This window comes from Siphateles boraxobius, unplaced genomic scaffold (assembly GCF_051911475.1).
Source record: "Siphateles boraxobius isolate OS27281-9 unplaced genomic scaffold, OSU_SipBor_1 73, whole genome shotgun sequence".
NCBI classification, from domain to species: Eukaryota; Metazoa; Chordata; class Actinopteri; order Cypriniformes; family Leuciscidae; genus Siphateles; species Siphateles boraxobius.
The window spans coordinates 777,067-803,997 of NW_027509201.1; the positions used below are offsets into that span (position 1 = coordinate 777,067).

Consider the following 26,931-nt stretch of genomic DNA (forward strand, 5'->3'; position numbering starts at 1 on the left):
CTCAAGACGTTTCCATTTTCAACACCAAATATTGGCAAATCCACGGACAACTAACAGGCATTAGGACGAACGTAAAGAGGGCGCTTGAGCCGCGCACAAGTTAGCAATATTTCTGATGATTTATTGGCGTGAAGTTTTTTGCACAGTGACAAACAGGAGTGCAACTTTCAAGGATTGAAATTAACACCCGCCAAAATTCGGATAAAAATGAACTTCTGCGGGTTACGCTGTCATATCACGAGCCAATTTGGCGTGTTTCTGTTTACTCACTTTGCTGGGGAAGTTCGTGTAAGCCAAATCTGCGTGGATTTAGCGCAAATACGCAACTCGCGAGTCCTCATGATATATTAAATACAGCGTATTGCGCAGAATCTGCGCATTTCTGGCTTGCTTGAACACACACGTCACTAAGCAACAAATAACGGCGCGCTTGTTCACTTGCACTGAAGTAATAGCGAATATTAAAAAGCATTTGGTTAACAGAAAAGACATTGTAATTTTCCAACATCCTACATGTTCTGTGCACTGTATTGATCTGTCTACCTAAAACATATTTTTGGTTAAAAAAAAAAAGGCAGCTAAAATCGATTCCCTATTTTAGTTTTCGAAACGTGTATTGGTTGGTCCGATCGATTGTGCAATCGATTTTCGAATGTAAAGTGACAGCCCTAACAGCCAGTGTTTCTAAAGCGCCTATTGCTAGTTTACACTAATGCCTTAGAGTGCAAAAAGTACTTGTGTTGGTCATGAAATGCGGTTTGATACATTTTGAAATGAATTGGATCCGCAAAAACGACAAATTCTGTATTATGCAGGCCAGACAAGTCATTTTGGCGGTGTCAATCTGTAAAGAAAGACTAAGCGCCTGGCACATATCTATTCAAACGCACATACCTATAGAGTAAACGCATAATATGCATGTGCACGCCGTCATCGTTTTCACAGATTCACGTTTTTGAATTTTGCACAGAGATGATAACGTTTTTAAAAAAGATTCAAAACTTGCACCTTGGCACCTATTTCAAAGTTTGCGTTCTCGAGCACCAAACACTGTTGACGTGTAAATGAACGGCCAAAACACATTAAAAGTTTTCTGTTTTCAGTTAATAAAAGTTAATAACTAATGATCTTTGCGATGGAAGTGAATCAATCAAAAACTAACTTTATCTGGATAATAACTTTATACTAGAGCTGCTGTAAAGCCCAAACAATCTCTATTACTTTAATTTCCTATTATCACTGTAAAGCTGCTTTGGAACAGTTTATATTGTTAAAAGCGCTGTATAAATGAAGGTGACTTGACTTGATTATGTAGAAGTGCTTGTGTGGAGTATGTTTAGGCTGAATGCACATTCATTTTGCTCTGTAGATTCATCCAGAAGTCTTTGCCCTGATTCATTCCCTGTTGTGTTGAGGCTCTGGTATGCATTAGTGCAAAGCCTGTTTAGGGATGTTAGCAACTTAAGAGTGAACGTGTCACTGTGGTTTGTGTTCTGCTCGTAGTTTGTCTCTCTCGGCTGGATTGTTGATAACACGGAGCCAGAGAACTGCCGGGGGGATCGCTGGGGAATTTTAGGATTGTTTGACTCTATTTTTCTTGGAAATGTTCGTATGAGAGAAATTGTGTTTATCGGAGCCATATGCTGCCTCTGCTGATTACATAACCTCCATCGGCATTTAGTCGTATGAATGTGAGGAGGGATTCCAGGAGAAACAGACCAGACTATTTACAAAAAAGAAAATGATGTTAGCATGCATGTTTTCTGCAGACGCTCTGGACTGTAATAATGTACATTACAGTTCAAAAGAGTGGGGTTTGTGAGAAAAAGAACAGCCTTTATTTGAAGTAAATATTTAATGCTTCCTAGCTGAAATAAAAGGAATAATTTCTTTCCAAAATTTTTTTTTTTAAATGGTAATGTATTAAAAGTATAAATATTTGTATAAACAAATTGAGAAATCGACCTGTGCTGATGCTATTATATTCAATTTACCTGCTTGTTTTTAAAACCGTATATATGGGTTAAAAACCGTGTGCCTGTTCTCACATAATCTATTTTTTAATCTATTCATAATTATACAAGGCACTTGCTTTTTTGTATGTTTACTATATATCTTTGCTAGTTTGCTGTATCTTTCAGCTCTAATAGTGAGGCACACTCAGCTCTATTTAACATATTTTGATGGTTAATAATATTGAGCATCGTACATTTCAGATAATATTGGGTCTGTTAGTATATATTAAATCATCTTCCCAAAGGTAACCTGTCAGCTATACCAAAGACTTTATATATAGGAAGACGGTGCACTCGTATTACTTATGAATGGGAGAAAGTGCAATGTGCAATATGGCAGAATAAGTCCCGCCTTCTAAATAAAAGAGCCAATTGCAGAGTGATAAAGTCATCGCATCACTGCAGCTGCTGTTAGAAGCTCACATTAGCTAAAAACAAGATTTTTTAAACACTATTTGAGCATACGAAACAACATTTATGGGACTGGTCATGTCAGATTTTGTTGCTGATTTGAAATAAGTTATTTAATTGTGAGTTCTGCAAGCTGTTTTTGAGATTTCAGGATTTCCCCATTCAAATAAACAGGACTTTATCATGAATGACATGGCCGCTGAGTGAACAGACTTTCCATGAAAAGGACTTTGATATACAGTACATTTACAAGGAATGTCAGCACTTGTGGACAGTGCTTCAAACTGTCCAAACAGTCGTGTAAACATGCACAGTCTTCATAAATATGATGGTTTTTCACTATTCCTGATTATTTTGCCACTTGATTTTGTTTAGCTAGACATTTGGCCTATGCACAAGGTTTGTATTTTCATCTCTTGACTCATGAAAATGAATTTTTATGGGTTATTGTGTGCAGCACTGCAAATCTGAATGAATCTTCATTCCCATCTGCTCTCATTTATTGCTCACATGTTAACATTTACTGTAACGACTAACATCAGTGGAGCTTATTAAACAAGGGAAATTCAACCATGCGTTGAAAAACAAAACTTCCCTGAGAGTAATTTGACTCATGTTTTGTCTAGACAGCAGTTCACAGACTGAATGCCCGAGGGCAACTTTTGTGGCGTGTTGTCTTCTTAAACACTTCCATGCATGTTTGTGAGATCTTTTCATTGTTTTTGCAGGAAAAAGTTGTGATTGGGATTGCTTATGACTGCTTGGAGAAGATGGTGTATTGGACAGACATCAGCACACCTGCTATTAGCAAAGCTAATCTACAAGGAGGAGAGCCCGTCTATCTCATTAAATCAGGTAGAGTTCATTTGGACTCGTCCTAATGTCTTCCAAACCTGCGTTATTCTTGGGACATTTTGATTTCATGGGACACTGGTTAAAATCATCTCAATCTAGAGGTGTGCGATATTTCAAAAATATATAATTATTTTTTTTGCCAGTATCACAATCCACAATCTTTTTCATGTTGGTTTTAAGACTAGTTGTTTTTTTATTAGTTACTGAGCAGTATAACGTTTTTATTTTGAAATTTGTTTTTATCTCACAATTCTGAGTGTTATTAATTATAACTCACAAAGTGGAAAATTTATTTCCCACAATTCTGAGATGTTTCTTGCAATGGCGAGTTTGTATCTAGCAAATAAACTCGCAATTGCAAGTTATAAAGTCCAAATTGCAGGATATAAACATATATATATATATATATTTTTTTACTTTAATTATTTTATAATTGTTGTTAAAAATAAGAACAAAAATGCACATTACAAAAAATAGGAAAAATATAATATAAGATATTTTATATTATTTATAATATAAAATAAACGTTTGAATGTTCTCTAAACATTGTGAAACATTCCATAATGATAAAACGAAATGTTCCCTACATATTTCTGTTAGCTGGGATTGAACTGCAACTGATAGAATGTATAAAGACATTTTAATCATTCCAAATCTAATATGGTCATATCGCACACAGCTATCTCAAACTGTCTCTTGTTTCAGATCTTGGCAGTCCTGAGGGTATCGCTATTGACCATCTGGGCAGGAACATGTTCTGGACAGACTCGATGAAGGATAGAATTGAAGTTTCCTCATTAGACGGATCCCAGAGACGAGTCTTGGTTAACACAGACCTGGTTAACCCGAGAGCCATTCTTGCCGACCCCACCAATGGGTGTGTGACTGACTAGGAGCAACCAGTGGCCAGTTGCATAAATTGCTTTAAGAGTAGTCTTACAAGTTAGTCTTCGTTTTAAATTTTTTACTTTATACTGGTCAACTGGGCATTAAAACGTAGATTGTTCTAATTTGAATCAGAAAAGTAAGACTACTTATTAAGACACAGTCTCGAAACAGTTTCTGCAACTGGCCACAGGGTCTAAAATTAACACTTCAAACGTGAGGGAAAGACCAGCTTGGCAAGTAAAGAAAATGTTACTTTCCTCCCGGATAGAAATGCAACGTAATAGATGGTTAAATCAAATTGTAAAAAGGATAATCTGAGCCTTGTGAGAGATTTAATAATGTTTAATAATAAAGGCTTTTTTCACACAGCAGAGTTAAGGCTGATCTATGCCTGCTCAAAAATACTGTGTAAAGACATCATGCTGCATAAAAGCAAGACCAAATTATGACCCACCTGTCTAGTATCAAAGTATACAGTCGAAATTGTTGGGTAAATGCCACTTCATTAAACAGTCTATGTAAAGACAGCTAAATGCCAGCTCGGAAGTGCTTGTGTGCCACATTTGGCATAATAATATTATTATTTTATTAAAAATAATTTAAAATATGTGTTCATGGCTGAAATATTTATGGCAGGTGAATTTACATATTTCACCTATGCTAGTTTTGTCAATTTTACAGTAAGCTTCCATTTGTTCAATTCAATTCAATTCAATTCAAATTTATTTGTATAGCGCTTTTCACAATACACATTGTCTCAAAGCAGCTTTACAGAAAGTGCATTTCGGAAATGTACATAGAAAAATACAGTTAGTTAATCATGTATTAATTTATGGCATAACATATCGCCGGCTTTGAGTCGTCTCTTCACAGGCGTCGAGTCGTCTCTTCACAGGCGTTGGGGCATCTAAAGTCTCCGTGAGAGGCTAACTTGTTTTAGTTAAATCTGCTTCAGTTTTGATTTATTTCCAGCTTTAAAGAAATGTCCGAGCTTGAAGCTAGTGTATCGTGTTCTCCGCAGTGTGCGGAAACAGACAATATCAAAAATACAGACGATATCAATCCAGAAACAGTACAAAGCACTAACACCAATATTTCTCAGGTTGAAGATTTTTGGACTAATTTGTTAAAATGAGTAAACTACATTAGTTAACATTGAACTAACAAAGAAAAATACCTCTAAAGCATGTATTAATCTTAGTTAATGTTAATTTCAAGATTAACTAATACATTTAAGTTGATATTTAATGGACCTGAGCTAACAGGAATGAACTAACAGTCATCAACATTAACAATGATTAATAAATAGTGTAAGAAATGTATTGCTCATTGCTAGTTAAATGTTAGTTAATGCATGAACTAACGGGGCTTTATTGTAAAGTGTCACCGTTTTGTTTATATACTTATTTAACATTATGAATTTGAGTGATTCCCAAACCAGCACTAATTTCTGCAGTGAAATAGTTATTGGGAAGTGTTTTCAATGTCTGTTTCTCCATCAGCTACATCTACTGGGCCGACTGGAACAGGGACTCCCCTAAAATTGAGATGGCTTACATGGACGGCACAAATCGGAGGGTCCTGGTCAAGGATGACTTGAGCCTCCCCAACGGTTTAACTCACGATCCTCGGACGTCTCTGCTGTGCTGGGCGGATGCCGGTACGGCTCTAGTTCAGAGAAACATTAGGGGCTTTCACACCGGAGGAACCTTTTCATGGGGTGCTTTCACACCTGCCTCATTTAGTTCGGTTGAATCGCACTAGAGTTCGTTTTCCCCCTTTGTGAGGTTCGTTTGGGCAGGTGTGAAAGCAGCAATCGCACTCGGGTGCGCACCAAAAGCGGACCAAACAAGCGTACGGTATGCTTTCAAACGAACTCTGGAGAGGTTTGTTTGTGGTGAGAACGTGATCTGACCTCGAAAAGACCCAACTGCCAAAGAACTGCGCATTTTTGGACTAAACCAGCTGCCGTAGTCAGCTGTGCTGTGTATTATGGGATGAGGACTAATGTTTGTTGACAGTTTGCATAGATGTATACCAAGGGGGTAATCCATCAGCCGGAAACTGAAGCCTCGCGGGAGCAGCCATTGTAGCAGAACTTCACCTGCTGTTAGCATTCCATTGACTCCCATTCATTTTGGCGTCACTTTGACAGCGAATAACTTTACATCTGAGACGTCCAAAGACTTCATTTGTCCATTATTTATTTCTAAAGAAACACGACAATGTATAAAAGGCTCCATTACTTTGTATCTTACGTTATGGCACCGTAGAAGCCGTTTTTGTAAAAATAGGCTAACGATTGCGCCATAACCACGCAACTCTCTGTCGCACGGTAGAGAAATTACCGTATTGACAGGAGGACAAGCTCGCTGGCAATCTTTTACTGTCTATGAGGCAATCGGGGGGACATAAAGAGGCATAAAGAGGCATAAAGTCAAGGGATAAACCCATAGATAGAGTCCATAAAAGCAACGGGACAAAATATTTCAACAACGTTTTTGAGGAATTAGGTGATTCAGATTTGTCTTGGCACAGCTACTAGAAGATTTACAGCTGTCAGACTGTCGTCACGCTCAGTTTGAGCCTGCGCAGTCGCTCAGCCATCAGACAGGAAGTGCAATAATCGGGCTTCAGTCTTCTCCGTTGAAATCAATGGGGTCGCTGTGTCCATTTCTTTTACTGTCTATGATATATACACTAGATGTCGCCTCGGGGTTCTAAGCATGCGTCAAAACCGCCGCCATCTTGGAACAGGGGTCTTGGCATAGGAAGTAGCTGGGTAACGCTGAATTCATGGATGATGTAAGACTTTTGTGCTGCGTATGGATGTTCACATGAACAAAATCTAAAAACCAAACAGCAAGGGATTACATTTCACAAGAATGTAAAATTTTGTAATTTTTAAAAAATTTCTCTGGACAAAATGATAAATACATGTCTGACCGTTGGAACGAACCAAAACATCTAGAAAATCGCATTCATGACGATTTATGGTGATTTTATTTCCGTTCGACCTACATTGGCGCTGATGCATTAAAGAGGAGGGGCTCCCCTGTTCCATGATGGCGGCTCTATTGACCCATTCGTTCCAATGAACTGCCGTAGCCAAGGCGACATCTAGTGTATATATCTATGGACAGTTTGCACTTGCATGGCAGCACTGTTTAGCAACATTAATGCACGCCTCCTCCTGAAGTGACTTGCGATGCTCCTTCGCCGCGTGCAGTGCATTAAAACATTATTTTCAAGCCGCATCTTTGCTTCATTCTCATATTTTATAGTTTGCCTAAAGTGGTGTAGAAAAACTATATAATACACTATGGGATACAATCAGCATGCAGTCGTCTCTCCATAGTAAAAAGCTGTCTGCCGGATTTTCCTCCTCTTTGTTAACTTGAGCTCTGGAATTTTCCCGCACGTTAATTCTGACCAATCGAAGTGCAGTTACCTCTGGCCAACGAGTGATGTGGATGTTGTCACGTGACTGCATTTTGGTTTGTTTTATCAACTCATCATCTGATTCGGACCAGAGCAATCAGTGTGGTGTGAAAAGGAACCAAAACGCCTGAAAATGATACAAAGTATAATTTTTCGCCCTTAGTCCGGACCAAATGAACCGAACTACAGATGTGAAAGCACCCTTAGATCCTAGAACAATTTGAGGATGTTCCCGGTTTTTGGCGCGTTTACACCGCAGGAACCAGGAAGACAAAATAAAGGTCCGCAGTGCCGTCAAAATAAAAGTCACAACAACAAGCTCGGCTCACGTCACTTCAGAGTTCCTACTGGCGGTGCGAATGCAACCAGAAAACGTTCCTAGGGGAACCATTAGGGAACCACCCTGGTGTTTAGTTCCTATAATTATCCCGTGCGAAAGCCCCTATTCACTAGTGCAATAAAGTCACAGCTTGTTTGAGCCTCTCGGCAGGAAAACAACTTATTTTGATCACTTGTTTAGCTCTGTTAAAGCCACAAGCTCCATAAAATGTAGGGGTGTAACGATACCCTCATATCACGATTCGATAGATATCACGATACTGAACTCACAACAACAACAATACTGAACTCACAATACCATATTATTGCGATACCCAAAGACATGATAAAAGGTTAACAAAAAATGTACTGTTGATTGAAATGCTAAATTTGGTTTTACATTGTGTGTGTAAATGAATAAGCTTAGACTTGGTGCTGGAAACCCAATGCACAGAACAATAGAGACACCAGAATAAACATATTCATGATTCTGAAACTAAAAATACAGAATTATTTTAGATGAATATGCTTCTATTCTGTTAATATACTGACTAGATATATTTAAAGGCCACTTTTTACTGTTAACAATTGTTAACAATAATAATTTCCCCCCATTGCATTATCATACATTATATTCAACATTATATATAGTTGTTTAATGTAGTAGAGACACTAGAACTCAGTAATTTTTATTTTGGGAGAACTATACACAATAAATATTGTCACTATCCACGATACATAGTTACATTTTTATATTGCGATATATTGTGACACGATATATTGTTACACCCCTAGTAAAATGCTTTGCTTGGTTGAAACTTTTGCATTGATGGAGATGTCTGGTGTTTTTGGTGCAGGTACACATAAAGTGGAGTGCATGAATCCGCAGCAGGGCAGTCGGACGCAGCTTATGGAGGGAGTCCAGTATCCCTTTGGATTGACTACTGATGGAAAGAACCTCTACTACACTGACTGGATGAGGTCTGCCTTCCTTTTAACAGCTTTATGCTTTTGTGAGAAGTTAAAGTCCCTCTGAAGTCAATCATTATATCCCTTAAAACTCAATTTGATCACCAAAATTACATTTAAATGTTATTTCCTTGAAAAATTCATCATGCCTCAAAATAGCTTTAATGTTACTCGACACCCTTGCCCCATTTAGTATATATGGTTCTATGAATATGCAAATGAGCCCCGCCTCCACTCACTCACTCGATCACACGTAAACAACGTTAAAAGCTTAATTTTCACCAAAGGGGGACTTTATAACTGAAATAAAGTGAAAGGTCGGCTCGATTTTTTTGAGTTTTTGAAAGAAAGTGTTATCTGCTGACCAAGACTTGAAAACAAAGTAAAAACAGTAATGTTGTGAAATATCTCAATTTAAAGGTGAAGTATGTAAGATTCTTTGCTAAAATACATTCTCTTAACCCAGTTTATTGTTCATTGACTACTATTAGTATCCCCTTCATCGGTTTATCTCACCCAAAAGTGTTAATATTGAGCCTCAAAACATTGAGAGTGGTCTGCTCAGATCTGTCAATCTCTTTCCAGCTCAACCAATAGCAAGAGTTTGGGGCGTGGCTGATGTAGAAGGCGGAGCCAGAGGGTGTTTAGCCGCTGTTATATGCGGGAAAAAAAATTCAGTTACAGGGGCTTAAGTGGCATTTATACCACACCACTTGAACTTTTTTAAAATAATCATTCATGAAGTCCAAAAAGGTTGAAGTGAATTACAAGGGTGTTTGCAGTGGGCTGTTTACATTAATCTCACGTCATAAAAGCATTCTGAGGTGCGAGTACTCTGTGAGCATTTGAGCGTGCAGTTAAAAACTAGCCCACAGCGCCATCTGTTGTTAAAAACTAGCCTAGAGCGCCATCTGTTGTTAAAAACTAGCCTAGAGCGCCATCTGCTGTTAAAAACTAGCCTAGAGCGCCATCTGCTGTTAAAAACTAGCCTAGAGCGCCATCTGTTGTTAAAAACTAGCCTAGAGCGTCATCTGTTGTTAAAAACTAGCCTAGAGCGCCATCTGTTGTTAAAAACTAGCCTACAGCGCCATCTGCTGTTAAAAACTAGCCTAGAGTGCCATCTGTTGTTAAAAACTAGCCTAGAGCGCCATCTGTTGTTAAAAACTAGCCTAGAGCGCCATCTGTTGTTAAAAACTAGCCTAGAGCGCCATATGCTGTTAAAAACTAGCCTAGAGCTCCATCTGTTGTTAAAAACTAGCCTAGAGCGCCATCTGTTGTTAAAAACTAGCCTAGAGCGCCATCTGCTGTTAAAAACTAGCCTAGAGCGCCATCTGTTGTTAAAAACTAGCCTAGAGCGCCATCTGTTGTTAAAAACTAGCCTAGAGCGCCATCTGCTGTTAAAAACTAGCCTAGAGCGCCATCTGTTGTTAAAAACTAGCCTAGAGCACCATATGCTGTTAAAAACTAGCCTAGAGCGCCATCTGTTGTTAAAAACTAGCCTAGAGCGCCATCTGTTGTTAAAAACTAGCCTAGATCTGTTGTTAAAAACTAGCCTAGAGCGCCATCTGTTGTTAAAAACTAGCCTAGAGCGCCATCTGCTGTTAAAAACTAGCCTAGAGCGCCATCTGTTGTTAAAAACTAGCCTAGAGCGCCATCTGTTGTTAAAAACTAGCCTAGAGCGCCATCTGCTGTTACAAACTAGCCTAGAGCGCCATCTGCTGTTAAAAACTAGCCTAGAGCGCCATCTGTTGTTACAAACTAGCCTAGAGCGCCATCTGTTGTTACAAACTAGCCTAGAGCGCCATATGCTGTTAAAAACTAGCCTAGAGCGCCATATGCTGTTAAAAACTAGCCTAGAGCGCCATCTGTTGTTAAAAACTAGCCTAGAGCGTCATCTGTTGTTAAAAACTAGCCTAGAGCGCCATCTGTTGTTAAAAACTAGCCTAGAGCGTCATCTGTTGTTAAAAACTAGCCTAGAGCGCCATCTGTTGTTAAAAACTAGCCTAGAGCGTCATCTGTTGTTAAAAACTAGCCTAGAGCGTCATCTGTTGTTAAAAACTAGCCTAGAGCGCCATCTGCTGTTAAAAACTAGCCTAGAGCGTCATCTGTTTTTAAAAACTAGCCTAGAGCGCCATCTGTTGTTAAAAACTAGCCTAGAGCGTCATCTGTTGTTAAAAACTAGCCTAGAGCGCCAACTGTTGTTAAAAACTAGCCTAGAGCGTCATCTGTTGTTAAAAACTATCCTAGAGCGCCATCTGTTGTTAAAAACTAGCCTAGAGCGCCATCTGCTGTTAAAAACTAGCCTAGAGCGCCATCTGCTGTTAAAAACTAGCCTAGAGCGCCATCTGTTGTTAAAAACTATCCTAGAGCGTCATCTGTTGTTAAAAACTAGCCTAGAGCGCCATCTGCTGTTAAAAACTAGCCTAGAGCGTCATCTGTTGTTAAAAACTAGCCTAGAGCGCCATCTGCTGTTAAAACCTAGCCTAGAGCGCCATCTGTTGTTAAAAACTAGCCTAGAGCGTCATCTGTTGTTAAAAACTAGCCTAGAGCGCCATCTGCTGTTAAAACCTAGCCTAGAGCGCCATTTGCTGTTAAAAACTAGCCTAGAGCGCCATCTGTTGTTAAAAACTATCATAGAGCGCCATCTGTTGTTAAAAACTAGCCTAGAGCGCCATCTGCTGTTAAAAACTAGCCTAGAGCGCCATCTGCTGTTAAAAACTAGCCTAGAGCGCCATCTGCTGTTAAAACCTAGGCTCAGAATCGATTTGTGATGGATTCGGGAAAAATGGAATCGATCCACGAATCGCGATGCATCGATATATTGTCTCAGCCCTATTGTTTAGTCTGATGTGTCGACGGTAAACAGCCTCAAACAGTTGTGCCGCATTATGTCCAAAAATGCACCTGGTGGAGATAGTTTGAATGTGTTTATTATAAGCAGGACACTCACGTTTCCCATGACACACAGAAACACAGCTAAAAGTATCCCTTATATGTTAGACCTTTTATTGAAAGTGCCTACGTTTACCTCTTGAGAAATGTCGTCACAAGCATCTGTAAGATCTGTGTTTCTGATCTTTGAGTTGTGGGTGTGAAAGCGGTATTTTTATTTGTGTAATTCTGCTAGGTGCCACTAGTGTCACAGAAACTACATGCTTCACCTTTACAATAACTGTTTTCTATGTGAATATAGTGTACAATGTAATTTATCATCATTACTCCAGTCTTCAGTGTCATATGATCCTTCAGAGATGATTCTAATATGCTGATTTGCCGCTCAAGAAACATTTATGATTATTTTCAATGTTGAAAACAGTTCACATTTCTGTGGAAACTGTAAGACATTTTATTTTTCAGGATTATTTGATGAATAGAAAGTTCAAAATAACAGCATTTATTTGAAAAAGAATCTTTTGTAACATACTTTTGATGCATCCTTGCCGAATATAAATATTAATTTCGTAAAAGCAACTTACTGACCCTAAACCTTTGAATGGTAGTGTATTATAAGAGGAATAATGTGAAAATCATCAGATTTGGTCTGGGCTTGATGGTGTTTGTTCGTGGCTCAGATAGCAAGGTCAAGGTTCAGGTCACTAAACCTGAGCTCAACAGCTCTCTGCTCTTCTGAGGCCTTGATGTGTGTGTTCGCGAGCACAGATTCCCTCAACAGCAGCAGGCACAGATTTGGCGCTTTAACCCTGAATGTGTTTGCTATGCTGAGGTCGGGTCAAGAGGCCTGTTTCAAGGCTAGTTGCAGCAGCTGTGTGCAATTTCACAGCCCGTCCAGTGGCCTCTCTCTGATCTTCCTCTCTGTTAGTGGACAGTCATTATTATAGCAATTCAGAACAATGAGCAGAATAAAAATAACTCTTCAGCATGCATTACAGCAGTGAGAATTTGAGTGGAAAATGTTTTTATCACAGTCCGCATGTTGTCACATCCTGCTCCAATTAGTTGCATAAACGAAGGAATTTGTTTATCAATGGACGGACGACAGTTTTGAGAAGAAAATTAAACTAATTTAGTTTAGCTTAAAGTCCCCCTGTGGTGAAAATCCAGCTTTTAATGTTGTTTATATGTCTATGTGGTGTTTTTAATACGCCTTAATACAATCCATGTGTAAATTCATAAGTCGACAGCATTGCTGAGTATTTTCTCCTTAAAACTGCAGTGAACCAAAGACAGTCTCAAAAACACGCTTTGAAATCGCTGGTGTTTCTGACGTCACAAACTCCCTTGTAACCAATCAGATCAACGTGTGATCGTCAACGAGTGGATCATTAATGAGTCGGATTCGTAATCCTAATGATTTGATATAAAATACAGAAAAATTGTTAAATATTGTTACAATTTAAAATAACTGTTTTCTATGTGAATATATTTTAAAGTGTAATTTATTCCTGTGATCAAAGCTGAATTTTTATCATCATTACTCCAGTCTTCAGTGTCACATGATCCTTCAGAAATCACTATAATATGATGATTTGCTGCTCAAGAAACATTTATGATTATTATCAATGTTGAAAACAGTTGTCCTGCTTCAGAAACTGTGATATACTACCATTCAAAAGTTTGGGGAAAGTAAAATACTCCTCGTTATTCATATATACTGTACATTCATATGTATCATAAGAATAAAGAGTTGTGTGTGTGTGTGTGTGTGTGTGTGTTGGATCAGGGGTTCTGTAGTCGTGGTGGATCGCTACTCTAGAAAAGAGGTCGATGAGTTTCATCCCCAGAAACGAACACGTCTGTACGGTATCACCACGGCACACGCCACATGCCCCTCAGGTACGAGTCCTCTTCCTCATGTGTTTCACATCTTAAAGGGTAACTAAACACTAAAGCAACTTTTTTTAGTTAATGATCTGTAAGAATGGAGCTTCATAAATGCTGTTCATTGATTCAAGTAAATTTTTTGACATTTGCGTTTAAAGTGTTTTAATTCTACAATATATGGTGTAAAAACATCTGAGTGCTGCCCTCTTCAGGTTGAACGGTGGCTACTGCAGTTGAATTTTCCTATTGGAAGTTGTGGTACCCTCTGACGTCAGAGAGTACCAGCTAACCATTATCATTCATCACCTGGAAAAAATTTGCTGTGCTGTTATAGTAATAGTTGTGGTGTGGATTCTGCTATTCTTTTATATTTAGAACAATTTTTAGAAGTCAAGTCACCGTTATTTCTATAGCGCTTTATATAATGTGAATTGTTTCAAAGCAGCTTTACAGTGATAACAGGAAAATAATGCATTTTGTGTTTTTGAAGCTCTAAAAAGCACATCCATCCATCATAAAAGTAATCCATACGGCTCCCGTGGGTTAATAATGGCCTTCTGAAGCAAAAATATCCATATTTATAACTTTAGAAACTATAATAACCAGTGTTGTGCAAGTTACTTCCAAACTGTAATACATTATACATTACTTGTTACTGTAATTTAAAAGTAATTCATTACCTTACAATATTACTGTCTCAGAATTGTAATGCGTTACATTACTCCTGTATTACTTTTGAGTTACTTTCACCAAAATAGCTATACAGTAGTAGAACTTAACATTCTAAGGCTGTAACGATATGCGATATGAAACACTCAGATCCACGAACCTGCAGAATCGCAACACACCCCTTCCAACTCCAAGAGTTACCTTTCCCGTCCAGATCCAATGCTACCACATCTTTAAATTACCATTAGTATTATTAGAATTTTGAAGTTAACATTATAAAATACGTAGACCTACACCACAAAACTAGTTGAGGATAAATTATTTAAAATTTGGGAATTCCAGCGTTTTGGACGTGACATTTGCAATCAAAACTTGAAATATAAATTCTCAGAAAATGCATTTAATACCAATATATTGAAACGTCTGTTTATCCATAGGATACCCCCTTAAAAGAGTCCAGACATTAGAAAAATATCAGTCTACACATGCGTTTTATATTTAATATGAGGGAAATACTCATGCGTGACAAAAAGAATATTTAACTTTTAGGAGGCAAAATATTTTTTTGTAATTCTGTAAATTACACTGCGCAAATCAAAAGTAATACTGCCCACTGGATGAAGAAGGGTTGGCTCTCCACAGAACATAAAATATTCATTTTATTTAATTTTTCGTGTTCGCATTTATGAGAAAAAAACAATGTAAGGACGCGGACGCGACCGCTCTGAAGCGGCACTAAAAGACTGATTTAAAACTTTCACAGAGACTTCAAACAGAAGACACAAATTTCTTTAAAGTGAATTTCGATTTGTAATAATTGTATCTTAATTTTAATCAATGTTTCATCAACCAATTGCCTGGATTTAATAAATAAGAAATGAATATAGCAGACAATAGATAATCACGACATCGAGGCGCCTGTGCGTCTCATAAATGAACCGAAACTCAGCGTAGGCTATAAGGTAGCCTACTTCACAGACCTGAAAAATATATATATATTGAAATGTCTACTTGTAAACAGAACAATTCAAAACGAAAGAAAACGGACTGCTCTCTGCTTATCTGTATGAATGTGCATTTCTCTCTGGCGCATTCACTACTGCAAAAGATTGCGAGTCAGCAACGTCAACTTCATCTTTATTAATAAACACTTAAAATGTCTCCTTGCTATATTTGACATATTCATAATCATTGCTTTTGCCGGTTCTTTGTGACACCTTTTAGTTGCTTTCCTTACATCATGTTACGTGAACGCCTAACCACCGCATCAAAAACATGATTGCGTGATGAAAACAAGAAAAATACCACCTAAACATAGCCTAACTGTTTAGAAAGAAAACACAGAGCAAATGGAGTAGCCTAATGCGCATACGTCCATCTCGCAAATGTACAGTCTTCTTCTTCACCCATTAGCCGCTTTTCCACTGGCCAGCGTGAGCACAGAGGCCGAAATCATACCTCACGGCACTCCTGTAAAAAATAAATCGCTATACAAATATATCAGATGCTGCCATTTAGTCTTTATTTACAAATTTGGACACCACACGCGTCTATTGACTGACCATGAACAGGTAACTTAGCCTACTTGCATTTTTCATTTGTTAATGTCTCGCGGTCATGGTGTTTTTTTTGTTGTTGTTTTTTTTACAATTAAAACTAAAAGTGTGTTGTAACGCAAGCGTAACTGAACATTTAATATAGTAAAATATTACTGAAAATAGATTAGTAATGCCTTACACTACTGCGTTACAGCAAAAAGTAATATGTTACTGTAATGCATTACTTTTGTAACGCGTAACTCCCAACACTGATAATAACTGGCTTCCGGAGCTCCAGCAGAAGGGTGACCTCTGACCTGATGTAGACGTAGTGTAAGATTTAATGAGAACTGATAAACATGGATTTATTATTATTATTTATTATTCAGAAGGCATTTTTAACCCCCTGGAGTCGTATGGATCACTTTTATGATGGATGGATGCACTTTTTGGAGATTTAAAAACTCACTGTTTAATGCCATTATAAAGCTTGGAAGAGCCTGGATATTTTTAATAAAACTTTGATTGTGTTCGGCTGAAAGAAGAAAGTCATGAGGATGAGTAAATTATGGGATAATTTACATTTTTGCGTGAACTAACCCTTTAATGTAACCAATCAGATGGTGTTCAGGTAATTCAGGACTAGAACAAGTTTCAGACAGGGTGTTGAACGCTTTAGAAACAGTAAATAACTGGTTTAAGTAGATTTCAGGCTATTTTAATGTGAAACAGGTGTTGCTTTTCATATATTAATCTGAACCCCTAAAACACATGTTGAAATGCTTGTAATACCCACAACAGAACACATTTGTACCATTATCAGGGTTCGGTCCAGGTGCTTAATGTACTTACATTTCAAAAATTGTACTTCAAGTCCTTGAAAAACCTTTGAAAATACCCATATTTACAAAGAGGTACTTCAAAAGTGCTTAACTTATTTAAATACATTTATATACAAATACATTGTTCCAAAAAACACAAATGCAATCTTTTCACGCAAAATTAACAGTGAAATTTGTTGAGGTCAGTTTGTAAAGAAAGACTACACGCTAGACTTGTAGTCAAGACCGCCTAAACCGAGACCAAGACACTAACAAGACGAGAGGGTATCGAGAACAAGACGAGACCAAGTCGAGACCGGAGGGGGAAAAACAGACTAGTGTTGAAGCTAAGCAATAACTTGTAAGATTTTGTTTTGCATTGCCTGCCTATCTCTGCCGATTTCGAAGTCTCCAAATGAATCCATTCTGCAACTTTTAAATACATAATTATATTTTTAAAAACGAAATTATAGGCTTAAAGTGCAGGATCCGAAAGTTGGTCGCTTTGTCGCTATGGTTACACAAACACACACACACACACACACACCGTTGGCGGTGCGCTCAATGTCATCTGTCAGTTGTGCAGTTACCCAAAAATATCCTGAATGAAGTTAAAACCCATCATGTCACTGATATGTGTTTTACTAAATATTAATAGGCTACATCAAAAACTGTAGCTACATGATATGTGTTTTTTAAATCAAGTGATCTAACTGCTCGTTGCCGCTGCGATCAGTGGTTGTAGTATTGTATTGCTAAATCCCCCGACCACTATGTCGGTCTGAGACAGCTAGACCTAGACAAGACCGAGAGGTCCGAGCCCAAGACCAAGACCAAAGACCGTCAAGGCCGTGACAAGACCGAGACCACGTAAAAGTGTTCTCGAGACATACATCACTACTACACGCCTGTGCAGATATATATTCAAATGTATACACCTATAGACTAAACGTAATACGCATGTGCGCGCCGTCACCGTTTTCACAGATTTGCGTTTTAGTAGTTTACACGGAGATGATAACGGTTTTCGCAATTTTTCATCGCTTGCACCTTGGAACCTGTTTCAAGGTTTGTGTTTTCGAGCCGCCAAACACCGTTTTTGTGCAAATCAGCGGGTCGGAGCGCATTAACGGTGTTCTGTTAGAACGGTGTCGTGTAACCGGCCCCTAAGTTAATAACTAATGATCTTTGCAATTGAAGTCAATCAATCAAAACTAACTTTAGCTGGACAATAACTGTATTCTAGAGCTGCTGTAAAGCCAAAACAATCTCTGTTACTTTAATTTCCTGTTATCGCTGTAAAGCTGCTTTGAAACAGTCTAAATTGGTAAAAGCGCAGTATAAATAAAGGTGACTTGAGTTGACTGACATAAGATAATCAATGTTTCCCATCAGGTCAAAACTACTGCTCGAGCAATAACGGCGGCTGCACACACTTATGTCTGGCGACTCCTGCTGGCCGATCGTGCAGATGTCCCGACAACGCTGTCGGACTGGGGTGTGTGGAGCGGGACGGCACGAACTGAAGAAGATTCAGTCACACGACCCTTCATCTGAATCTGGTGTGAAGCTCCGTCCTTCACGATCAACCGAAACATGCAATAAAGCCACACTCTCTATTATAGATTTTGAAATGCATCCTTGCCTTAAATATGCTCATGGTGCTTTAAAGAGCAAATACATGCTAATGAGGTCATTGTGAATATCTCTAACAACTAACATTATTACCCCGATACTGAGAGTATCCTTTCTAAACAAATAATGATACAATTGTAACATAACCTGACATAAATGTTTACACATACAACTGTTCAATAAAATCATATTTTGTTTATTTAGCCTTGTCATATTTTTATATATTGTTCAAGTGCTTGTTTACTGATTAAAACAGTGTTTGTTTACTCACGCTCATTGTCCAACCTATCATGCGGAGTGTAATGATGAGTCTCAGAAGGAAACATGGGTAAATAATGCACTTCTGCACAGGAATGACCAGCAGAGGGAAACAGCAGCCTAAAAATCAGCAAACCATTGATAGTCTGGTTATCTTTTCTTATCTCTGACTGTTCAGATCATTAACTACGTCATAGCATTCTATTATTATTTTACATTTAACAATTATGCTATCAAGTGTTGTCGCCACTGAAAAAAATCATGAATTCCAGCTGATTTATGATAACTGGAAATGTGATAGAAGTAAATGAGTAGAAGTGATTAAATATATTGGACAACATTTAAAAAAGAAAAAGAAACAAGCATTGTGTTCTCAAACCCCCTTTCTGTCATGATAACGGAATTAATAATGAAAAGTCTGAAAAATAAACAAAAACATTTTGAGATGAAAAAATTCATAGTTATGCATTTAAGTGTAGACAAACTAGTGCTGTCAACTCGATTAATCACATCTCTCTCTATATATATATAATTGTGTGTGTGTGTGTATACATACATATATGTGTGTGTGTTTGTTTATATAATATGTGTAAGTATACACAGTACACACACACACATATATTGTAGACTATATATATATAAAAACTTTTATGTTAGATGCGATAAATCGATTTGATGGTACTAATACAAATATTTTTCATTATAAGATTAAATAAATCCACATACAATTCATAATATTAGACATTTATGTTATGGATAGTTAAAGTGTGTGCTTTAGCTACTATAAGGGAAAATGTCTGACTCGAACACTTAAATAATGAATGAATCTGTACAAAAGAATAGTGACATCATGTAAAAGTGGCTCAAATGTGATCAGACTTAAAATACGTCTGAATAATTAACTGTTTCGGCTTTTAAAATACTCCCGCAAACATCCTCTTAATCAGACGAGGAAAATAACGAAATGCCCTGTGACTTGCGAACATTATTGTGACTGGATCTCCCGGAGCCACTGCGCAATTGCGTCATCACGTTAGCCCCGCCCACAGCAGGAACAGAGACGCACGCGCGTAAGCCCCGCCCCCTCAGGGGGGACACGATTGGCGTCATCAGAATGACTGGTAAGAGGGAGCGTCCTCAGAGGCCGCAGATTTGATTGACAGGATGTTAGCGTATATTCAACCAATGTCCACTTATGATTCTGTTTTGTGGGCGTAATTTCCTGTACTGTTTTGCATGTCATTTTTTTGTCTTCTGAATTGCTTGTGTATATGTTAGAAGGAAGACCGGAGACGAGGTACGTAAATGGTAATTGTATTTAACACGTCTTAAACGTTACGTCCAGATGAATAATACGGCTACAGTGATTAAAATGGCTGGTTGGAATTGTGCAACCTCATAATAGAAAGAAGTAAATCAATGAGTGTTAGCCTAAGCTGTGCTGCGGGATATTCTGCGTCTGCTGTTGCGTGAAATGATCCAGATACACGCAAACATGAGTTCCTGTCTGCAGATACGAACCAAAGAATCTTTATCTGTTCTGGTTAATGTATTTTTTACTGGTTAATTCACGCTAATGTTGACACCAAAGCTAATATAAGTCTCAACTTGTATTCAAAAGAAAACTGTGTACTCTAATATCACTGCTTCATTTGTCTGCTTGCACTGTAACTTGACAGCAACTGTCAGCAATATGTAATAAACTGACAGAAATAACGTACTTTTTACGTCATTGGATGCGAACTGTAATTTGCTGATGAATGGTGCAGTGCAGAGCTCAATTCGCGCCAGTCGTACATTTAAAAGTTATGTTTCATCTCTGTAGGTAGTAACGGATTTAACGGACTGTACATCTCTTAATCTGGATGGAACCCTAATGAAATGATACGGCATTCCCGCGCATGCAGTTCAAATTTACCCGCGGGATTTTAGAGCTTCTGTTCTGTCGCTGGTGTGGATGAACCGGAGCCGGTGGCGCTCACCTGGACATGGCCAGCTCACACCTGGCTGATCTGTCCCAGGCCTGGGACAACTACATGGACTGCCGTGCACAGGGCGCAGATCTGCAGGTGAGCACTAGTAGACGAAAAACGTTGTTTGTGGGGCTTGATAAAGCATTTAAGTCTGAAAGTTATGCAGTTTAAACAGAGATGTGAAGTTTCAAATCTTTGTGGTTGCTAAGGTGTATTAGACATAAATTTCCAGTGGATTTTTTAAATATCTTGAATATTTGTTGTTAGAAAACAACCATCCATCCCTTTAAAAGAAGCACTGTGATGCTACTACAGTGTGGTTTAATGCAGGGTTTTCAATATTTTATATGTTCAATATTTTTTTTATTTTAGATGCTGCGTAACACGAGAATGAACCTCATTGGTTCTTGCAGAAGCGCAAACGTGCTGCGTAACACGAGAATGAACCTCATTGGTTCTTGCAGAAGCTCAAACGGGCTGCGTAACACGAGAATGAACCTCATTGGTTCTTTCTGAAACTTAAACGTGCTGCGTAACACGAGAATGAACCTCATTGGTTCTTTCTGAAACTTAAACGTGCTGCGTAACACGAGAATGAACCTCATTGGTTCTTGAAGAAACGGAAACATGATGCGTAACACGAGAATGAACCTCATTGGTTCTTGAAGAAGCTCAGACGTGCTGCGTAACACAAGAATAAACCTCATTGGTTCTTTCTGAAGCTCAAACGTGCTGCGTAACACAAGAATGAACCTCATTGGTCCTTGCAGAAGCACAAACGTGCTGCGTAACACAAGAATTAACCTCATTGGTTCTTTCTGAAGCTCAAACGTGCTGCGTAACACAAGAATGAACCTCATTGGTCCTTGCAGAAGCTCAAACGTGCTGCGTAAAAACGAGAATGAACCTCATTGGTTCTTGCACGTCAAGTGATCATACTTCAGCTTCTGGCTAACATAACTGATGTATGCGTTGATGAATGTTTTTTTTTTTTTTTTTTTTAAACCTTTATTTAACCAGGAAAGAAGACTCACTGAGATTAAAATCTCTTTTACGGGAGTGTCCTGGCCAAGATAGGCAGCTGAGTTTACATAGACAATTTATATCAAAGTTACAACACACATGTTTATATGTGAATAAAAGCCTTAAAATAAATCTCATCATATAAAGCGATCAAGTCTTCAGAAAATTTAGACTAAACCGCTAAATTCAAATGGATTAGTTTTACGATCTCTTTATGAACTTTTTGAAGCAACGATCAAAGTGGTAGTTGCTGTCAATGGAGGGACAGAAATTGCTCAGATATTATTAAAAAATATCTTCATTTGTGTTCTGAAGATGAATGAAAGACCATTGGGATTTTCATGATAGTTAAAAATATTTCTATGGTACAAGCATGGTACATGTCCAAAAAACACTTGCATAAAATGCTTTTATCCAAAGAAAGGTACAACAGAGAGAAAAAAAACACATGGTACTACAGTGGATGGTATATATTTGTTGCTGCAGTCATAAGCTTTTTAACATGACACAGCAAGAAAACATGTAGATATTACTTTCACAATTACTTCAATCATTGCAGAGGTATCCTGTTTAAGCAATTCTTAATCATATTTGCTGTATGCGTATCTGTTGACAGCTGCTGTCATGGAGCGAAGGCCAAGAATATTTCGGCTTATACTGAGTGTTGGTTTGATTCTCCTGTACTTTGCTAGTCGGGCGTCTGACGCAGAATTACCTGTGAATAGGGCTGAAACGATTCATCGAGTTACTCGATTAACTCGATTACAAAAATTCCTTGAGGCAAAAACTCTGCCTCGAATCCTCGTTAAATTCCTATGATGCACACTATACACGCAGGGATCACACCATAGCGTGTGATACATTTTGAATTTAGTTGGCGCGATGGCGGAGAGTAAAGATGTCAAACTTACAAACTTAAAAAGGACAACAAGGTGCAATGCGTCTACTGCAAAGTAGACCTGGCATACCACAACACTGTGAATTCAGGTGTGGTTTTTATCATATGATGCACACGCAAAGTGTCAGAAAATGATCAGACTAGACAGTCTGAGAGACATCAGTGCATTTAGGCTGAGATCGACGTGTCGCAATTTTGATTCACAGCAGCTAAAACGCGTCCAGATTGACCCGTCTGGCTGTTTGGGTGGAGTTAGATGGAGTTAGGAGTTAGTAACTTATTAAAAGCATGTTGGCCTAATGCAGTTTATGTCAACTGACTTAACTTGCTTTTTGAGAAAGTTTGTTTTTACTTTCTCTTTACTGAACCCTGAACTTCAACATGAGACATCGAGGAAGAGTGTTTATGTTCTGATGTGGGTTTTGGGTGTAATTTCTTAAGGTTTTTGGTGTAATAATTTCTGCAAGGTACCATTGTTCAGACATACAGATGTTCCTGCCTTCATCACACTAAGCCACTGTACAGGGTCTTCTTGTCTTGATAATTATGTAAGCGAGTGGGTGTGTTTCTGTTCACGTGTGTTTGTGGCTGTGCGCTTTACGCTTTCAGTTTCCTGCCGTATGGTTTCAACACACGACAGTTCTTGTCAACGCTAAACGCTGACACCATATGACTAGTAAACCTTGTGTGACTGAAGACTGTGTCTCCTTTCCTGTTGTGATGCCGTTTCTGTTTATTCATCCAGTTGGTTTTGAATGTCATCCATCTGGTAAACTGCTCATTTATGCTTGTATGGAGTTGGCATTATTTAGGATACTAAAACTAAATTAACTCTATAGCAGACTTGTATACCTACACTTACTATTGGTACTGTATAAAGTATGTACTGTATAGGGCTGGAAGATTAATCGGAATCCTAATCGTTTCCTTCAATTATTATAAAATCACAAAGATAAGAAATGCACACTTTCATTAGAAAAAAAAATATCCCACCTTTAATAGTCAAGCATATTTACAGTACAAATCTTGTCAGTGACCTATGAGGGCAAAAAAAAGTGCATTAATTGTAATCAAGGTAAAATGTTCAATTAATCGTACAGTACCCTAGTACTGTATATTATGTATGCATGTACATTTTCTCTAGAATACACAGTTTATCAATATGTGTATAACCAAAACACTCCATTAGAAACTATATCCCATGATGCAATGTACGTGACGTGACGTGACCTTTTATTTCCAGAGTGAAACATCTAAAATCAACCTGTTTGAGCCATTTTGTAGAAGACGAAGATAAGTTATGTTTATAATAAACCTTCTGTTTATTATGAGCATGTTGTGCAGTTATGTAGTTTTCCACATTGTGCTGTTATTGAAATACAGTGGATAGTATAAGTGAACACACCCATGCTAAAGTTGACTAAAAAGAGGAATAAAAAAATCATCTTTTGGAAATTTATCTTAATGCCTTAATTTAAAAATGAGGAAAAATCCAACCTTTAGGGACACCAATTTACTTTGTGAATGAATAATGTATCGTAAATAAAGAAATGTTCTTTCTTAAAATACAGGGTGCATAAGTAAGTACACCCCTGTGTTAAATTCCCATAGAGACTGCAGGTTTTATTTTTAAAGGCCAGTTATTTCATGGATCCAGGATAATATGCATCCTGATAAAGTTCCCTTTGTCTTTGGAATTAAAATATCCCACATCATCACATTCCCGTCACCATATCTAGAGATTGGCATGGTGTTATTTCAGTTAGGCTAATAGCTGGTATGATTTGCATTGAGATGATCTTATGGAAAGTTCCCCATGCCAATCTCTAGGTATGGTGAAGGGTGTGTGATGATGTGGGGCTTTTTTAATTAATGGTGTCCTTAAAGTCCATTTTTTAAATTAAGGCATTAAGATCAATTTCCAAAAGATGATTTTTTATTCCTCTTTTTAGTCAACTTTAGCATGGGTGTGTTCACTTATGCTAGGCACTGTAAGCTGTGGTGTGGCCTTCCCTGTTCTTATTTAAAATTATTAACTTTTTAGTTGTTGTTGTTTTTTGTCATAGTTATTGTTCTTGGTGTGAACATGCCTTTTAGATGTGAAAGATGTGCGCTGTGAAAATGCGGTTGGCAGAATGTGTTGGTTAAACTGAACGCTGGAGAAAAAGGTCATCCATTAAATGTATGAGCTACACTAAACACCCACTTTTCCATTGCACTACAGGCTTTTATTTCATTGGAAGAGACTTTCAACATTTCAGTGTTGATTTAAATCAGTTGTGGTTTGTGTGAGTTGTTTGTAAGAGGAGATTTGATAACGGAGATGTTGTTCGCTGACAGGATGTCTGCTGGTCTCACTTTTTGTTGCTTTTCATGTCTATACAAGTAGAGTTTCATTCGTACACTTTAGGAGAGAGTATTTTTTCTCTACACACTGAATTGATTGATTGTGGGTGAGTTCGTCATTTTCATTCTCATTTGATGAGGATAGTGGTTCAAAGGTTTCATGTGAGTGTCTAATGTTAATGTGAAGAGTCCTGACTCCTGATGAAATAACGGTTTTGATGACTTTTATTCCCTTGTATCAAGTTTGTCTAGCTGTGATTGAGAAGTCTCTGGTAGTTTAATCAGGTTTCCCTGTCGAGTCTGTCCATCAGTCGTCACAAATGACATCTAGATACACTCTTCCTATTGAGCTTTAAATTAACAGTTCAACCATCTCTGCATTTATTTATGTTGTTGCAAACAGTGATTTTAGGGGACACAAAATTACCCAGATTGGAGTTAATGGGTGGAGGTTACAGAGATAATCTGATATTCTGGCTGGCCAATACTTAAGATCTTTACTTTGGCAACACTTGGTTGGTTGACGTGACTTTTGTGAAGTTTTCGTGTCCTGTTGTGTGACCGGCAGTGAAACTCCACCAGCATCTCAGTTCATCAGAGTTAATCAGAAACATGAGTTCTTAATATTTGCATCAACTGATCGATCTCATCAGATCTTTCTCTGATACAGCACCAGTCAAATGTTTAGACACAGCGACTTCTTTAGATCAAAAGATTTTTAAGGTTGTGACTTGAGAGAATCGTACATTTTTTGTTCGAAGCTTGTTAGAACCTGTTAGTGTATTTCTCATGCAACTGTATTGCTCTGCGCGTGTGTTTTAAATCAACATGTGCAGTGATAAATATGAGAGTTCATTCTTTAACCCTTAAAGTCCTCCTGTACTCAATAATTTGTATCCTTTAAAACTCATCTTTGATCACCAAAATTATATTTAAATGTTTTTTCCTTGAAAAAAAAACTTCATGTCTTAAAATACTTTGAATGTAACTCGTTACCCTTGCCTCATTTAGTATACATGGTGCTATGAATATGCAAATGAGCCCCACTCACTCACTCACTCAGCTCAGAGATCCACTCGTTGACGATCACACGTTGATCTGATTGGTTACAAGGTAGTTTGTGACGTCAGAAACACCATCGATTTCAAACCGTGTTTTAGAGACGTTAAGAAGTAAATACTCAGCAATGGTGTTGACTTATGAATTTACACATGGTTTGTCTTCAAGCATATTAAAAACACCACATATAAACAATATTAAAAGCTTGATTGTAAATGCATGAATGTTTCACCCATATCCGGATCTTTAGCGACCCGAATATTTATCTAACACAGATGGATCTCTACCTGTCGCGATAATATAAAACTTTCCTGACTCCCAATATTAGAGTAACAATTACAGAAAAATAAAACAAAGCATATTTTGTTACCTTTTGAAGCTCGGAAGGGTTCAGTTTGAGCAGATGTTTTATACCATCATCAATTGTCCTTTTCTGAGCTAATTTCCTAGCACATTCATCTCAAACATATTCTCATTTTCAACATTTTCAAAATCAATATTTTGATCAGTGACAGCTTCTTCTCCAGATCCACCATAATGGACACTAATATTTGATTGCGTTCAGTACTTGCTCTGCAGGAAATCACTGAGCCATTTTAAGTTTTGCTGATGATGCTTCCTATTCTTTTGTTTTCTGCCTGCGGTAAGGATGAGTGAAACGTCACTTTATCAGTGTGTATCAGACATTCCCACCTTCTGGAATAAAGGTGAATTGTACTTATTCAGTCATCAAAGATTCAATTAGTGTTGTTCAGAAAAAAATATATACTTACACTGTATACCTATACAAATTTTTACGAAAAATGAATGGAAAAACAGTCGTTCTTTTATAATTTTATATTTTTTTCCCTCATTATATTGTTTATAATGAATTAATTGAGTAATACTAAGAAAGTTGATGTCTAACTTTAAAAAATGATTGAGGAAGAGTGTAGTGATTGGCTTCCCGGGTCACAGGCATTTCTAAATCACGTTTAAGCAATCAATGTGGTTCAACATCCTGAGTTTCTGCTTTTGAAAAACTCTAAACGT

The 26,931-nt window shown here is 37.8% G+C and overlaps 2 protein-coding genes across 4 annotated transcripts in view; both read left to right on the forward strand.

Moving 5' to 3' along the window:
- nid1a (nidogen 1a) overlaps positions 1-18,541 on the forward strand; it is a 45,276-nt gene extending 26,735 nt beyond the window's left edge. The window contains exons 15-20 of the mRNA XM_077217490.1: positions 3,155-3,281; positions 3,987-4,158; positions 5,672-5,829; positions 8,786-8,909; positions 13,579-13,691; positions 18,103-18,541. Coding sequence (XP_077073605.1) covers positions 3,155-3,281; positions 3,987-4,158; positions 5,672-5,829; positions 8,786-8,909; positions 13,579-13,691; positions 18,103-18,233 — 825 coding nt within the window. The 3' untranslated portion in view covers positions 18,234-18,541. The remainder of the gene's footprint in view (positions 1-3,154; positions 3,282-3,986; positions 4,159-5,671; positions 5,830-8,785; positions 8,910-13,578; positions 13,692-18,102) is intronic.
- A 1,276-nt stretch (positions 18,542-19,817) lies between these two features.
- Positions 19,818-26,931, forward strand: part of lyst (lysosomal trafficking regulator) — a 130,720-nt gene continuing 123,606 nt past the window's right edge. For all 3 annotated transcript variants that reach the window (XM_077217350.1, XM_077217351.1, XM_077217353.1), the window contains exons 1-2: positions 19,818-19,897; positions 20,426-20,669. In XM_077217350.1, the coding sequence (XP_077073465.1) occupies positions 20,589-20,669 (81 nt within the window). In that variant the 5' untranslated portion in view covers positions 19,818-19,897; positions 20,426-20,588. The remainder of the gene's footprint in view (positions 19,898-20,425; positions 20,670-26,931) is intronic.